Below are 18,070 nucleotides of genomic sequence, written 5' to 3'. Positions count from 1 at the left end.
AAAATATTTTTAACAACTGTCACACAGCACCAATAACTACACTAATTTCTTAGACAAATATTAATAGTTACATGTCTACAGGGAGGAACTAAATGACATTTATAAAATTTAAGAGGCTGTAGGAGGAGATTTTTTGTTTTAATTAACAACAAAAAACTGTAATGATAAATTATCATATTTGTAACAATGTGTACTGTAAATTTCCACTATTCACTTATGGTGCTGTGCAGCTTTTCAACAGTAGTGATGGTGGTTCTGAACAATTTGGTACAGTAGTAAAAAGATCATTACAAATAACTGTGACCGAGTAAAATTAAGCTACCCATCTGCAACGAAATATTTGTAGGTACAAGTCACAGTTTTTGCTACGCAAAATACTGAGTATTCATATGATCGACAAGTGTTACATGAACTATCTACTTTATGTTCACGATGCACTACATCACATTTTCAATTAACGACATTTGCCCATGCACCTGTCAGACACCTATCAGCTAATTAAGTTGCTAATTCTCCTCAGTCAACAATAAAAGTTAGCAGATGTGGCTCCATTACAAAGCCACCAATTACCTGATTACCCTGGTAGCATCAATGGCCTGGAATAGACTTCTTTTTCCTTCTCCTTTGCTTGTGCAAAAAAAATTGAAATGAAACAGGACTACAGCATATGAAAGAGCTGTAAAGATGCAAACTTTCACAAATGAACTTCAAGGCTTGTAGGCCTGCCCGGAAATCAAAATGAACTTCTGCTGTGATGCCAGAACATCTTGCATGGACAAAGGGGCACAAATATTGAGATTTGGACTTCTGGAAATTGGTGAGTATCATTTAAATTACACAGTATTTGCCTTCATATAGTGGTGATAAATTTTCTGCATTCAAGGCCAATCCTATAGCAAATCTTCATGGCTTTTTCATTTTGTTTCAGGATTGCTTTAGTGATGAGTCCACATCTGAAATTTTGATAAATAAATTTCAGTTTGTACAAAAGCGACCTGGTGAAACGTACCTTCCCAACTATTGTTCAGACTGTGATACATCCTACCAAACTCATGATATTGTGTGTCATTGGTGGAAAAGGCACTGGATGTTTGAGCTTGGTTCAAATGGCTCTGAGCACTATGGGACTTAACATCTATGGTCATCAGTCCCCTAGAACTTAAAACTACCTAAACCTAACCAACCTAAGGACATCACACAACAACCAGTCATCACGAGGCAGGGAAAATCCCTGACCCCGCCGGGAATCGAACCCGGAAACCCGGGCGTGGGAAGCGAGAACGCTACCGCATGACCACGAGCTGTGGACTGTTTGAGCTTGGTTGAGGGAATAATGCAGCAAAACCAGTATAATGAGGCATTAAGGAGGAGGCTATTAGCTAAAATAAATTATGGTTCCTTAAAGGAAAATCATTTGTGTGCATGCAGGGCAGGGCTCCATGCCACACAGCATGCCCAGTAAAAACCTTTTTGTAGAAAGAAAATTTCCCTTTGTTACTCTGGTCAGGAAATTTGCCTGACATGAACCCAATTAAAAATATTTCGGAGCTGGTGAAAAGATTATTCAAAGGAAACAATTACTACAAAAGTTCATCTCCTTGAGAAGACTATTCAAGTCTGATATCATCACCCACAGATGCATGACACTGTACAAGGCAGTCTTAACAGTATTCCAAGGCAAGTTGAAGCATAAATAGCTGCTAAATGCAGTGTGACGAAGTATTAAGAAGCTAGGCCTAGTTCTGCTTAATGGACATTTTTTAAGAAAGAACAACAATTAATATTAATACTGTGTGATTTATTGGTTATTAATAAACTAATGTTTAAACAACTTAAACAATTTCATGTAGAGTGATCAATATGATCTTTTTTATACCTCCTGAACTCTTATTATGTTAAAAAATCTAGGTTCATCTAATAATGTGGATAAGGACTGTAATTTGCATATCATCTCCACCTTCCAAGAAAATATGTTCTGACCTGCTTTGATTTGTGGCTTGGAAGTGTCTTGTCAGCCACACTCTGCCATCATTCATCACTTTAGAAAATCTTTATCTGTATGAAGTCTCAAAGTTTAGCTGACTCACCATTTGTGAAAGCTGGTCAGATCAAAGACAACGAAGGTTCTCAATTTTAATTTGACCTCTCATAATGATGAATTACAAATGCAGTTAGGCTGAAGTATTGTTCAATATGGGGACAGAAGCTGTAAGATGAATCTGTTTGCTACTGTTCTTTTTCCAAATCTGGAGTTCCATTATGACAACTACTTTATCAGTACTGATGAGAGCAGCTTTAGTTCTTGGCTTGAGCATATGCACAGGCAGATACCAGCTTTCCCATAAGCAGTTAGGACTTCACCACCCAAAACTTCTAATAGTAATAATTCCTTGCTATCCCATGAAATTTGTGTGTGTTTAGACTTGATCTGTTTGTGCCGGTTTTTTTTAAGTTTCTTTAATGTGTTAAATAGTGTGCCCATGCAGAGGAAAACAGGTCTTAAACGAATACACTACACTCTGCAAGGGCACACTAATTAAAACACACACACACACACACACACACACACACACACACACACACACACAGGGCTGGGACACACAAAAAACCACAATCACACTGTGTTCCGGTGAAGTGAAGAGTGTTTTACTACGTTATTTGTGGAAAATACTTGTTATAGTTATGTGTGCATCACAACACCTCAGCATGATGCGGAGAATGAAAGTGCTTGCCACATGAAAACTTAAGTAAAAACGAATGTAGGCACAGAAACATTGTGAAAAACTGAATTACATTCTAGAAGATAGTATACTCCCAGCAAAAAACTCTCATCAACATCGGTTGGTTGCACATGACAAGCTACCTGTAGTAATTAACACACAAGTGATCCCGAAAATTTATGCACACCAAATGTAAAAGGTACTTACAAAAAGAAATGATCTGTTGTTTGAACTAAAAATGCACATAATTTTATAATCATTTAACAAAAATGTTCACACTGCAGAATAAATAAATAAAAATGAAAACCCACTGATGATGACACAGTGGTGCCGAAACATGTTTGGGTACTGAGAAAAACGGTGTTTTGCATAACTGGCGGACCTCACATCCAAGAATTTTAACTGCAAACATGGCCAATACGAGGAGCTGCAAATCAAAATGATGGAAACATACCATACTTTCAGAGAAAATATCTGTTCTGCTGGGAGATGCGTCCTCACGAGTGTGTCAAAATATTTATCTGATTCACAATGGAGACCGTCTTCATTTCAGTGTTAATTTTGAAGGATTATAAAGAACACAATCCACAAGATTTAGAGTAACTTCATCCATACACTGTATTTTTGAACTACCAGTACATTGCATAATTCATTCATGCCAGATAAATTCGATCAAGTAAATTATGAAAACAACTCTGCTACCCTGAAAGAAGCCATTGCCTCCTCAGTTTTACTACATAGCCACGGTGCATCATCTACTGTTACCTTAGTGTTTACTTGTTTACAGTGGTATTTTTAAACAAAATACTTACCTTCATCTGTAAACACTGAGGTCCTATTTTAAGTACATTACTACTTGTCATGCAACTTTAAAAGAACCAGTGTCTTACCATGCAGCTGACAGAACTCTTCGATCTTGTTCAACAGTGTTTTAGAAAAAGCTATCAGGGAATGGCGAAAAGAAATAAGTCAGTTCAACTTTCCAAATGGAGTCAGGCTAGGCCGCAAACAGTCTGGGCTTACATTTTAATGCTTTGAGTTTGCAGATGATATAGTGTTTTTTGCAGACAATCTGCAAATTGCAACTAATCAGATGAAGTCCTCAAGCAAACAGCAGTGAAGGCAGGATTGCAAATATCTTTTGAGATGACACAATATATGAACATAAATGCCACTGATCCAGTCTGCACAACGAGGACCAAGTACGGCGACATCAAAAGAGCTCAGAGGGTCAAGTACCCAGGAGAGATTTTGACTCCAAACAATCAAAAGGCAGCAATTTAAGAACGGGCAAGAAAAATGGAAATAGCATTCAGATTGTGTCAGAACACATACAAATCTAAATCACTCTCATACCACACAAAATTCTGACACTACAGCACAGTCATCAAAGCTGAATGTTTATATGCATCTGAGGCAATAGCCAAGAAGAGACTTTCAGACTTGGAAAAGAAAGAAAGGAAATTCCTAAGAAATATCCTTGGGCCCCGAAAAATATCAAATGAATTTATGTGCCGCCTAAGATCAAATCAAGAACTTTATTAACAATTAGAAAATATCACCACCACAATGAAGAAAAGAAGGCTGTCTTTCTATGGACATATTAAAAGAATCTAATCAGAGAGGCTCGCCACCAAGATTCTTCTCTCCCGGGAGAACTTCCAAAAGAAGTGCACTGGGATCTAGAAAAATGCGGGACCACGGCAGAAGAAATTGTGAACAGGCAGATCTTTAGGAAAAAGGTTGCAGAGGTGAAGGAATTCTTCAAGGAGAAAACAAGGAAGAACAGGTATTCTCGGCCAAAGAACGTGCACAAGTGAGCCATCTGATGAAGGAGTGCTAGTGAAAGAGGAAGGAAGAGAACTTTAGAAAGTGAGGGAAGTTGTGTAAACGTAGCCCATCGATGGTTGTAATGAAAATAAATAAATGAACAAACATGCTAGAGATATGCCATTCATGCCGTAACACATTCCCAAAGAGTATAATGGTTGTGCACCAGAAATAAAACTGGCCAACATTATCAAAAGATACTTTTCTTCCTGTTAATGTAAAAACTGTATGCCACATCTAACACCACAGTTATATTCACTATGATTTGAGTCTGAATGAAGTTACATGATACTGGAGAGAGATTAAATAAGAATAAAATTTAAGTTTAAACATTATGCCAAGAGCTTTTAGCTTCGGTGACTTCAAAGATAATTCCTGATACACTGATAGCAAATAACAATGTGTCTGTAATCCCTATTTCAAAAGGTCTGTGCAGATGCAGGTACCTGCAGATACATCCACAAATATCCACATTAATTGTTACCTTGCTGATAAAACATTTGCAGTTTCAGATATCCACAGATTGTCTGTGGATATCTTCAATAAAAACTGCTTTGTAGTTAGAGGTTAAAGGACAATATCAATCTCATTATATGCATTTCATAGAGTTGTGTGACCTGCAGTAAATGAATGAGATTTCATGAAATGACACAGCACATCTGTTGTAATTTTAGCTAAAAATTACAAGTTTGCAGGCTTTCTTGAAATGTTTGCAAGGCGCAGGTAAAGTCAAATTCTGGTTCCGTTCTTATCTGGCTGTCACTTTAGCTGCACCCAAGGGACCTGCAACTAGTGACTGCACTTTGCCCCAAAGATAACTTCTGCCCAGTCTTTGAAGCACTTTCTCAATGACAGCCACAGTTACAGGCTTCCAGAGATGTGCGAGATGCAAGATTCTCCTGCCTTCAGTTAATCATTTGCAGTGGCCGAGTGACAACTGAGTGAGTGTGTGAGTAAACATTAGTGAGAGTACTCTAATAAACTGAACACCATGGACATATTTCATGTAAGGTGAAACTAAGTGATTTCACACACCTAGTTGCGAAAAATCAATTTGAAATCACCTATTTGGACAAAAATTGGATATGTATTTTATGGCAAAGAGTAAATCAAAGATAGTGGATTGTTTTGCATTGGACACAAAACTGGGACTTCATTTCACTTCTCGCTGATCACTAAGCAAGAGCGCTCTGGAGAGCTCACTGCAGCTATTGCATTCAGGTGGCAGGGGCCATGTAAGATGCAGTCCAGATCATCAGATTCCACTGGCTGCTCCATTTGATTGTTCACATCAAGTGACAATGCTCCTTCATGTGCCAGCCCTTTGTTTACAGGGACTGACTACACTCCACAAGCTACAACAGTAAAAGTAAGAGGCCCGTATGTTAAATGTTAAAAATTTGGTATGAAATTTCTTCTCATCTAATGGTTTTCTACAAACCTAAGAAACCAATACATTTTGTGCTGCTCTTTTAAGCATAAACCAAAGAGTTTAGATTTGGTATGACTGCCATCGAAACACAATGTGTCTCAAACCTTTTGGGTCAAGTTGAAAGAGGTAATAGCAGGTCCACAACCGATTATATTCAGATAGGGAAAACAATGGTCAGAAATGCTTATTTATTGTGTTACAGGCAAACACAGAGTACACTGCATGACAACATAGCTCACAGTAACTGTTCAAAGTGACAACTGTCAATCTCAATGCATGCATGGCAAAGGCACATGAAGTAGTCAAACATCCTTGGTGTCTGTTATACTGTAAGACAGGCAGCAGGTCTTCATCCATACATCTGGGGGTTTCATGCACCAATGTCTTGATGTAAGCCCAGACGAAGAAGTCCAGAGATGAGAGATCCAACAATCACGGTGGTTATGGGACAGAACCTCCCCTTCCAAACCAATGATGAGGATACATGTTGTTCAGGTGCTTGTGAATATTAGCACTGAAATAGACTGGTGCACCACTGTGTTCAAACCACATCCTTTCACAGACAACAAGTGGTACAGTCTCCGTGAATTACTGTGGCATATCTCGCAAAAACACCAGGTAATGTGGGCCAGTCAAACAGGGAGGCAGCAAATATGGTTTTATTAGGTGATCTTCGACATTGCCCGCAAATACAGTGACAGAAAATTATTACTTGTGGTTACTGATGTAGATGGCATGGGGAGTGTTTTCAGTCCAGACATGGCTGTTGCAGCTGCTGAAAACACTGTCACGGGTGAATAAGACCTCATCTACAAAGAATTCAAACTCTACAAAGTTCAACACCACAGCACTGCAGTGTATTATTCTTTGACAGAAGGAAATGTGGAACTCAAAATCCATTGGTCCCAGTGCTGGAACATGTACTTTATGATAGGGGTTAATAAATGTTCCACCAGCACTCTCCACACTATATCCTTCAAAGTGAGTGTTTCACGGACAAGATGATGGGCGCTTACTGCTTTATGGTTAGCCACATGATCCAACATCATTTCCTCAAAGTCTGGTGCTCGGACAGGTCTTTGGCGGAAACCTTGGCCAACTGTGGCATGAACGACCCAATCTCTTGCAAGTTGGGATCCAAGGAGATAAACTTCTTCCAATTAGGATGACAGCTGTTGGGAAAGCATTCTTCAAACATTCGTGTTGTGGTACAGACACTACATACCACTGCACAGTACACTAAATGCATGCATGCCTGCCAAATCTCTTTACAAGCAACGTTCCATTTTTGACTACATGTCACACACTATATACAGTATCACACCTCATCACTGACACATCACAAGCTGTCAGACACAGCAGACAACTGACACCAAGGATAGTGGTGTGAGTATGGCACAGGTTAATGCAACAGTGCAATGAATTTGGTCGTCACGTGATACAGGTGTTATGAGCTAAGAATGTGTACACTATGTCTATCTGAGGGCTAATAGAAATCCTTGGGTAACAGAAGAAATATTGAATTTAATTGATGAAAGGAGAAAATATAAAAATGCAGTAAATGAAGCAGGCAAAAAGGAATACAAACGTCTCAAAAATGAGATCGACAGGAAGTGCAAAATGGCTAAGCAGGGATGGCTAGAGGACAAATGTAAGGATGTAGAGACTTGTCTCACTAGGGGTAAGATAGATACTGCCTACAGGAAAATTAAAAGGACCTTTGGAGAGAAGAGAGCCACTTGTATGAATATCAAGAACTCAGATGGAGACCCAGTTCTAAGCAAAGAAGGGAAGGCAGAAAGGTGGAAGGAGTATATAGAGGGTTTATACAAGGGCGATGTACTTGAGGACAATATTATGGAAATGGAAGAGGATGTAGATGAAGATGAAATGGGAGATAAGATACTGCGTGAAGAGTTTGACAGAGCACTGAAAGACCTGAGCCGAAACAAGGCCCCGGGAGTAGACAACATTCCATTAGAACTACTGACGGCCTTGGGAGGGCCAGTCATGACAAAACTCTACCATCTGGTGAGCAAGATGTATGAGACAGGCTTTCATACCCTCAGACTTCAAGAAGAATATAATAATTCCAATCCCAAAGAAATCAGGTGTTGACAGATGCGAAAATTACCGAACTATCAGTTTAATAAGTCACAGCTGCAAAATACTAACGCGAATTCTTTACAGACGAATGGAAAAACTGGTAGAAGCGGACCTCGGGGAAGATCAGTTTGGATTCCGTAGAAATGTTGGAACACGTGAGGCAATACTAACCTTACGACTTATCTTAGAAGAAAGATTAAGAAAAGGCAAACCTACGTTTCTAGCATTTGTAGACTTAGAGAAAGCTTTTGACAATGTTAACTGGAATACTCTCTTTCAAATTCTGAAGGTGGTAGGGGTAAAATACAGGGATCGAAAGGCTATTTACAATTTGTACAGAAACCAGATGGCAGTTATGAGTCGGGGGACATGAAAGGGAAGCAGTGGTTGGGAAAGGAGTGAGACAGGGTTGTAGCCTCTCCCCGATGTTATTCAATCTGTATATTGAGCAAGCAGTAAAGGAAGCAAAAGAAAAATTCGGAGTAGGTATTAAAATTCATGGAGAAGAAGTAAAAACTTTGAGGTTCGCCGATGACATTGTAATTCTGTCAGAGACAGCAAAGGACTTGGAAGAGCAGTTGAACGGAATTGACAGTGTCTTGAAAGGAGGATATAAGATGAACATCAACAAAAGCAAAACGAGGATAATGGAATGTAGTCAAATTAAATTGGGTGATGCTGAGGGAATTAGATTAGGAAATGAGACACTTAAAGTAGTAAAGGAGTTATGGTATTTAGGGAGTAAAATAACTGATGATGGTCGAAGTAGAGAGGATATAAAATGTAGACTGGCAATGGCAAGGAAATCGTTTCCGAAGAAGAGAAATTTGTTAACGTCGAGTAGAGATTTAAATGTCATGAAGTCGTTTCTGAAAGTATTTGTATGGAGTGTAGCCATGTATCGAAGTGAAACATGGACGATAAATAGTTTGGACAAGAAGAGAATAGAAGCTTTCGAAATGTTGTGCTACAGAAGAATGCTGAAGATTAGATGGGTAGATCACATAACTAATGAGGAGGTGTTGAATAGGATTGGGGAGAAGAGAAGTTTGTGGCACAACTTGACTAGAAGAAGGGATCGGTTGGTAGGACATGTTTTGAGGCATCAAGGGATCACAAATTTAGCATTGGAGGGCAGCGTGGAGGGTAAAAATCGTAGAGGGAGACCAAGAGATGAATACACTAAGCAGATTCAGAAGGATGTAGGTTGCAGTAGGCACTGGGAGATGAAGAAGCTTGCACAGGATAGAGTAGCATGGAGAGCTGCATCAAACCAGTCTCAGGACTGAAGACAACAACAACAACAACAACAACAACAACAAGTCTATCTGGAAGTCAGGGTGTACACTTTTTACAACCTGCTGCTTGTTCCAGTGTACAACAGACACCCGAGATCTCTGCAAGAGTGTGGCAGAACTGCATGTGCCATTGCAATACAGGCATTGACACTGATGGTCATAACTTTACACAATTACTATGAGCTATGTTGTTATTATGCAATGTACATTGTGTATGTCCGTAACAATTAATATGCATTTCTGAACACTGTTTCCTATCTCAATATAATCAGTTGTGGACTCACTATCTCCTGTTTCAGTTTGACCCAAAAGATATGAGAAATCCTCTGTATCCAGCCTTAATTTGCATGAAAGCCGAGTGTGGATTTCAGTAGACAAAAATTCAGGCCAGGCACAAGTGCTATCAGAGCAGTGATGGGTTAAATTGCTTCACAAAACTAATATCAGCAGATGCAGATAAGAAACTTGCAGATGCAGATGAGAATAATATTTTCCTTATCCACGCATATTCTAGCTATTTCATAAACAAAGTGACTAGATCTTACCCTTGCTGATCTTTCCATTGTGTAGTCCAGGCCAGAATGTACAATGTCCTTTTCAGAAGCACCGGAGATTCTCTTCTGGAATGCTTCAGAAGGTGTAACAGGTATTCTGCCACCCACTCTGCCAAATCTTCGCTCTAGAGATTCTTGTACAGATTCTGTAACAACAATTTTAATGGTTTTACAGAGGCATACCATCTTTCTGTATTTCAACATGTGCTGCAAAAATAAATGGACCCTAACTACAAAAGAAAGGAAAGTAAGAAGATTGGTTGTTAAATCCTAGTCAACAACTAGAGAACTACCCCAGCATTCACCATGATAGATTTTGGGAGTCCACAGTAAATCTGAATCAGAATGTCAGGAGTGGCAGGTTTCAAAACCCTCTCCGGCCAGAGTCCATTACACTAAGCACAGTGCTACTGCATTCAGCACTTCCACCAATCATTTATAGACATATGTTAAGCATAAACAATACCACAGAGCAACCATCACGGTGTGATATACAAGGGACATATCACCACTCACATTGTGAATATAAATTTTTGCGTTTCGCAATAACTATTTTCTTCACTATATTCTGAATGGCTGACAGTGCCCCACCAGCAATTTTGGATCTCACACACACACACACACACACACACACACACACACACACACACACTTTCACTTTAAGTGGCTTAATGCAAGAACAATCAAGGACAAAGATATCATTTGTCAGGACTGAGTGTTGACATTTAGAGACAAGTTTCAGTGCCATTAACACTGTGAACACTATTCTGCAGCTTCACATTTGACACTAATAAAATCTATTATAAATGCTAGAATCTGTACTTGCTAAAAATTCTTTAACATTTACCTTAATTAGAACTTTTGTGACACTGTTTTTTTATTGATTTAGTTCCAGTAACTTTAATACAATGATTAAAAGACATCCTCTATACACCATGAGCAGCACTAGAAATACTTTATTTTGTAGTAATCTATGCACTTACACTTGTCTGTTCCTCTGTATCAGATGCCCCTGATGGATCATAATCCCGAAAATTGGTTTTGACAAATGAAATGTTGCTAGTGCAGCTCATAATGTATAGGAGGCGTCTTAATAAGTATCTGAGAAATGCAGAGTACCAAGCATTCAAGATTTTCATAGATTGGCTGTTTTTATGACTAATATTGCAGTACAAAATGTGTCCATTTTTACTGTTTTAATAATGCAATAAATGCAGGTATTTGGCTAATTAAAATTTGTGCATGTTCTACATTTCAGTCTTATCCCCATATTTTGATACAAAGAGAAACCAATATAAGATAATGTTGTATGTTATAATTGCTGATGGTATTCTCCATTTGGAATCATCACTGTGTGTATCAGTCCATAATAGAGAAAGATGAAACAATCATTTTTCTGCTGCAACATTATCTTCACTTTCGTCTAGTAAGTACTCTATAGTGCCTCCTGAATGCCACGGTGAAACATTCTGGTAAAATGCCCTACTCTGTGGATGTGCAAAGGCCATTAACATCCCTAGATCTTTGACAATGAAAAATTCCTGGAATTCTAAAAAATTACCGGGTTTTTCCCGGATCTCCCGGTTGTCCCGGGTCGTATACACCCTGTTTATTAATTTTGCTTGTTCACCACTTGTTTCATCCTCCAGGGTGATCCTCAACTATTTTGTGGTTCTGTACAAAACAAAATAAACAGTAGAGTCCCATTAACCCGAACTAATTGGGACTGGACCTTGTTCTGATTACAGATTTGTTCAGATTAACCAGAATTACGGTGACAAGTTTCTAGAATGAAGTATACCAAGCAGATAAATAGATACACTATGGTAACAAATGGGAACAAGTGTGGGAACAATGGCTCACTCTCACTCCCCGCCCTTGTTGTGCATTGTTGAGACCTTTGTAGTGTCTGAGGACAGTGCTCTGCCAGTTGGCTTGCAAAGCGCTTGGTTATGTTACTTATCGATCGATGGCACATTTAACGTTGTACTGTATTCGTTCATGTGTGGTGGTGTACATATTTTCGTCATGAGTAAACGGAAACATACAACGTTACCTCTCAAAGAAAAACTGAAGGCTTTGAAGCATATAGACAATGGTGAGAATGTATCTAAACTGACAACGGAGCTGGGTGTTGGTAAAGCAACCATTTTTGATTGGAAGAAGAGCCGAGTGAAGCTTGAACAGTCCTGAGTAACATCTTCAGGATAAACACTCAAAATTTGGCAGACTATGAAACAGTCCCAGTACAATAAAGTGGATGGAGCTCTTTTCCTTTGGTTTACACAGGAAAGAGAAAGGGGAACTGCTTTGAGTGGAGCACTGGCTCAAGAGAAGGCTGTTTACCTAAACAAGTTAATAAATGGTGATGAGTCTTTTAGTGCGAGTACAGGCTGGTTGGACAGATTTAAAAAAAATCATGGAATCTGTCAGCTAACAATTAGTGGAGAGGAGATGTGATTCTTCAGTTTCTCCCGGCGTATTTGTTGCTCGAACAGTCCACGGGTATACTGCCGGTTCATAGTGTCCAACGGGCACAATATTTCGGCGATCAGACATGTCGCCATCGTCAGGTGCACTGACGAACTGAGCTCCTGAGGGGGGCAGCTGATTTAAATCCCCTCCCCCCATGGGCCGCTCTCTTCGCCGTCCGCACCCGCGCGCCAGCGGTCGCGAAGACGTGGGTGTCGGAATCTGTCGTAGCGTCGATGTGCTTGCTACATCCGCCCTGGTCGCCAGTTCGTACTTCTTGCTGAGAGTCTTCTTAATTACATTCAATGCTGGGTCCCAAGCCTCGCTGAGATTGTAGCCGCAATATCAGTTGATAAGATCTTCCCTGGTGCTAATTTTGATAGCATCCCTTATAACGCTGTCCCAATATTTAGAGGTCTGAGTCAGGATCTTGGTACGCTCACAATCCATCTCTTGTTTCTCGGACAAACAAGTGCTTTTATACCACCAACTCATTTGGATATTTCAGTCGAGTGTGCCTTTGATGTTCTTGGCAACAATCTTCGATGGTGGGTACTGTTTGTCCGATATAAGTCTTCCCACACTCACAAGGAATTTGGTATATGCTGGCCTTCCTCAAACCGAAGTCATCTTTCACACTTCCCAGTAATGCCCGTGTTTCTTTAATATACGACCGATTTTCCCTGACAGTGCACCATTGTACGGAATAAATGCAGTGGCTACTTCTTCTTCCGTCACTTCATCCGTCACTTCATCCGTCTCCACAGGTTGTGCTGTGGTGGTGGGATGGAGAGCACGTCTAATCTGCCATTCTGAGTACCCATTTTTTTTGGAACACGGTTTTGAGGTGTTCCAATTCCTGGGGCAGATTCTCTGCATCTGAGATGCTGCGCGCCCTGTGTACTAGTGTTTTTAGTACTCCATTCCTCTGAGGAGGGCGGTGGCAGCTGTCTGCATGCAGGTACAGGTCAGTGTGCGTTTTCTTCCTGTACACACCGTGGCTCAGTGTACCATCAGCTCTTCTCTTGACCATGACGTGCAGGAAAGGTAATCTTCCTTCTGCTTCGGTCTCCATAGTGAATTTGATGTTTGGATGTATGGAGTTTAGGTGTGTAAGGAAATCCAGGAGCTTATTAATACCATGGGGCCAGATGACGAACGTTTCATCGACGTAATGGAAGAAACAAGTAGGTTTCCAATTGGATGACGCCAAGGCTTCCTCCTCGAAGTACTCCATGTACAAATTCGCGACCACCGGCGAGAGTGGGCTGCCCATTGTGACTCCATCCGTTTGCTCTTAGTATTCCCCATTAAACAGAAAATACATTGAAGTCAAGACATGCCTAAAGCGTCCAGTGGTCTTCTCGTCAAATTTCTTCCGACTGTGATGCAGCGAAGGAATACTTGGGTGAGTTTGGAAAAATTATATGAGAGGGAAGGTATTACCCCCAACAAATTTATAACACTGATGAGACTGGCCTTAATTTTAGGGCATTGCCAACGAAAAGCCTGGCATCTAAAGCAGAAGACCATGCTACTGGTTTTAAAATGTGCAAAGATCATGTGACTTTATTAGCATGCAGTAACACTGCTGGTAATCACAAGCTGCCTCTAATGCTGATCAGCAAATCTGCTAGGCCCAGAGCTTTTACAGACTGCAACATGAAGTCCCTGCCCTTACATTATCACTACCAGAAGAAAGCATGGATGGATGGTAAGCTGTTCAAACAATGGTTTCACGGCTAGTTTGTTGCCTCTGTTCGACAGTTTTCTAAGGAAAATCATTTGCCTCGCCGTGCAGTCCTTTTGAATGATAACGTGCCATCTCACCCCAGCACTGAGGAATTATGTGATGGAGAAATTGTGGCGAAGTTTTTGCCGCCGAATGCTACACCACTTCAACAGCCGATAGACCAGGGGGTACGGCAAACATTAAAACTGATTTATAGAAAACAATTTTTAAGAATACTGATCCAAGATGATATCATTCCTTTAGTGGACAAAATAAAAAAGACCAATGTGAAGGATGTTGTTTATTGGGCTGCTGAGGCATGGTAGAATATTTCAGAAAAACACTCTGAGAAAATCGTGGAGAAAACTGTGGACATCTCTTGAATTTCAGGACAACCTAGTTGAAAATTAAGAGGAAAATCTACTACAAATGATACAGACAATCCCTGGATGTGAAGAAGCTAATAATGGAGACGTAGATGAGTGGATAGCAGTAGATGGGGCACGTGTGGAGAACCTTCCTGATGCTGATTTAGTTGCTGCTGTGACTCAAGACCAGGAAGAAGTGGACTGCTGTGACGGAAGTGACAATGAGCCTGAAAGAGACAAAGGAGAGCTGGTGACACCGTGATGCAGCAGAAGCGCTTGACCTTGTGCTACATTATTTGGAGCAACAGCCCACTGCTGCAACTGCTGATCTGATGTTTATGAGATGATGGTGCAACTATAACAGAAGTCTTCATTACACCAAAAAACAATGACTGAGTTTTTGTCATCTAAAAAGTAGGGATAAACTTAAGTAAGTCTGGCAGCTTTTCTTTCATTGTTATGCATTGTTTAAACCAAATGCTTTCTTGCCAATTTTTCTAATACATGTTTACTGTACTGTGTAAATTAAAATAGTGTGTATGTACAGCAGTTTACTGCACAGTTTTCCATACTTAAAGTAACATTTTTCATGGATTAACTGAACGTTCAGATTACCGGAGTTCGGATTAGCGGGACTCAGTTGTACTACACTGAGGGAACAAAAGTCATGGGGCAGCATTAGGCACATAAACAGATGGCGGTAGCATCACATATACAAGGTATGAAAGGTCAGTTAATTGGCGGCACTATCATTTCTATTCAGGCGATTCACACGAAAAGATTTCTGACGTGATTATGGCTGCACAATGGGAAGTAACAGACTGAACACAAAATGGTAGTTGAGGCTAGACACACAGGATATTCCATTTCAGAAATCATTATGGAAGTCAATATTCTGATATCTACAGTGTCAAGAGTGAGCTGAGAATACCAAATTTCAGGCATTACCCCTCACCACAGACAATGCAGTGGCGAACAGCCTTTACTTAATGACTGAAAGCAGCAGCATTTGCGCAGAGTTCCCAGTGCTAATAGACAAGCAACACTTCATGAAATAACTGCAGCACCTCTCTTCGGCTAGTAATCATATCGGATGGACCCTAGACGACTGGAAAACCATGGTCTGGTCAGGTCAGTTGTGATTTTACTTGGTATGAGCTAATGGTAGGGTTTGAGTGTGGTGCAAACCACATGAACCCAGGGACCCTAGTTGTCAACAAGGCACTGTGCAAGCTGGTGGTGGCTCCATAATGGTGTGGGCTGTTTTTGGAATGGACAGGGTCCTCTGGTCCCACTGAACTGATCATTGACTGAAGATGGTTACGTTTGGGTACTTTGAGACCATTTGCAGCCATTCACAGACTTCATGTTCCCAAACAATGATGTCATGTCACTGGGCCACAACTGTTCACATCTGGTTCAAAGAACATTCTGGACAATTGGAGTGAATGGTTTGGCCACCCAGATTGCCTGCCATGGACCCCATCAAACACTTATGGGACATAATTAAAAGGATAATTTGTGCACAACATCCTTCACTGGCAACACTTCCACAATTATGGTCAGCAATAGAGACAACATGGCTGAGTATTTCTGCAGGCACTTACAACAACTTGTTGAATCCATGCCAGGTCAAGTTGCTGCACTGCACCGCATCAAATTAGAGGCCACACGATATTAGAAGGTATCCCACAACTTTTGTCACCTCAGTGTATATTATCTTCAAAACAAATGTAATGATGTAAATGTATTTTAAATACAGAACCACAGAATCACTTTAGAGTGCTGTAGAAGGCTGAAACTAGTTGTGAACAAATGAAATTACTACAGGAAGATCGAAAATGCCACCTCCATTTATCAAACCACTGCTGCAGAACATGCTATGAAGGATTTATGATTGTTTAACAATTTTTCACAAAAAATATTGGTAACAACCAAATATTCATTTACACTCACCGAGCAAATGGTAGTTAGACTCCCGCTCATACTTGAAGGTTAGCCGACCATATGATACATGATTTAAGTTCTTCAGCCATTCAAAGAATGATACTGTGACACCACCGGCATTGATGTAGAGGTCAGGGATTACAAGAATATTGCGCTCAATCAGTATCTTGTCAGCTGCTGGTGTTGTAGGTCCATTAGCTGCCTCTGCAATAATCTGTGAAAGTATATAGGATGGTAACTGACAAGGAAAAAAAAAAAAAAAAAAAAAACCAAACAATATATAACTTGGAAGTAAATCGAAAGAATCCATTGCATTTATGTATTTTTTCAAATCTGAACCCAATGTGAGCTACATTATGTCTAAATAAATCAAGGCGAGTTTGGAATAATTATTATTAAATTTGAGAAGTGGTTCAAAGTGCTGCATATAAGACAATACCTTTGCTTGGATACGATGAGCATTTTGCTTTGTGATAACCTTTTCAATAGCTGCAGGGACAAAAATATCACATTCTTCATACATAAGATTCTCTCCTTGGTAAGGCTGTGCTCCAGGAAACCCTACTACAGTTCCATTTTCAATACGATAATCTTCTAATTGCTGCAATCAAAGAAAAAGCAATATTCATCAAATCTGCTCATCTATGACATGCCACCTGAAACTTAACTTTAAGAGACTAAAACATTTTAAGGCAAAAAACTTATCGCTTAAGTTGTTCAATTTATTTATAATGCTTATCACAATATTTCATTCTTTTTATACTGCTCAGAATACTGTCAGCAAAACAGATATCTATAAGTGTAAATAACAACTGGAAACATAAATGGAGAATCATGACTGATTCTTGCGCATTCAACAGAGCACAACATCTTGGATGCAAAATGAAAGAGTTACAACTGTACAACATGAAATGATCTAACCCCTCGGCAGACAAAAAAGTTTTAACTTCCTGGCAGAATAAAACTGTGTGCCGGACAAAGACTCAAACTCGGGACCTTTGCCTTTCGTGGGCCAGTGCTCTACGAATTGAGCAGCTACCCAAGCACGACTCACAACCCACCCTCACAGCTTTACTTCTGCCAGTACCTCATTTCCTACCTTCCAAACTTCACAGAAGCTAAAAAAGTAGTTGTGAATACTTTTCAATAAAAAATAATTTTGTTAAAAGAACTGTACAAAAGAATTCATTAGTGTTTAGAATGCTGAATTTTGGTGGTTATATATATCGCCATCACCACACACGCAGAAAATTGCCCAGCAGTTGCAGCATACCTCATCCAAGATATGGTTACTATGAAACCTGTTGGCTAATGTTTATAAAATTTTAAGTATTTGTAACAGTACACTGTCTGCATTTCTCAGTCGTGTTTCACACTTCCCTCTTTTTGTTGATCCTTTTTTAAAATTTTTCCTTACATTTTAACATCTCTTTTTTTATATATACATTACTGTACTCCATTTTCTTTTTTCTCAGTCTTATTATGCCTGCTTTGCATCCTAGTTTGTTGTTGGTAGTTGTGTGTGATCTACAGATTATCTTATACTCATTAATTAACTGGAATTACAACCTCTAATATATTTCTGCACAACATCTGAGTCACACAATAAAT

The 18,070-nt window shown here is 39.7% G+C and overlaps 1 protein-coding gene across 1 annotated transcript in view; it reads right to left on the bottom strand.

The window, feature by feature from the left end:
- The window catches only part of LOC126194776 (glutamate dehydrogenase, mitochondrial), a 179,458-nt gene that overhangs the window by 1,158 nt on the left and 160,230 nt on the right, over window positions 1-18,070 (bottom strand). Inside the window, exons 6-8 of the mRNA XM_049933069.1 lie at window positions 16,899-17,060; window positions 16,469-16,673; window positions 9,932-10,086 (exon numbers count right to left, since the gene is read on the bottom strand). Coding sequence (XP_049789026.1) covers window positions 9,932-10,086; window positions 16,469-16,673; window positions 16,899-17,060 — 522 coding nt within the window. The remainder of the gene's footprint in view (window positions 1-9,931; window positions 10,087-16,468; window positions 16,674-16,898; window positions 17,061-18,070) is intronic.

Source organism: Schistocerca nitens, chromosome 7 (assembly GCF_023898315.1).
Source record: "Schistocerca nitens isolate TAMUIC-IGC-003100 chromosome 7, iqSchNite1.1, whole genome shotgun sequence".
Classification (NCBI taxonomy): domain Eukaryota; kingdom Metazoa; phylum Arthropoda; class Insecta; order Orthoptera; family Acrididae; genus Schistocerca; species Schistocerca nitens.
The sequence above is the reverse complement of the archived record's forward strand: the minus strand, read 5'-3'. Positions and strand labels throughout refer to the sequence as shown.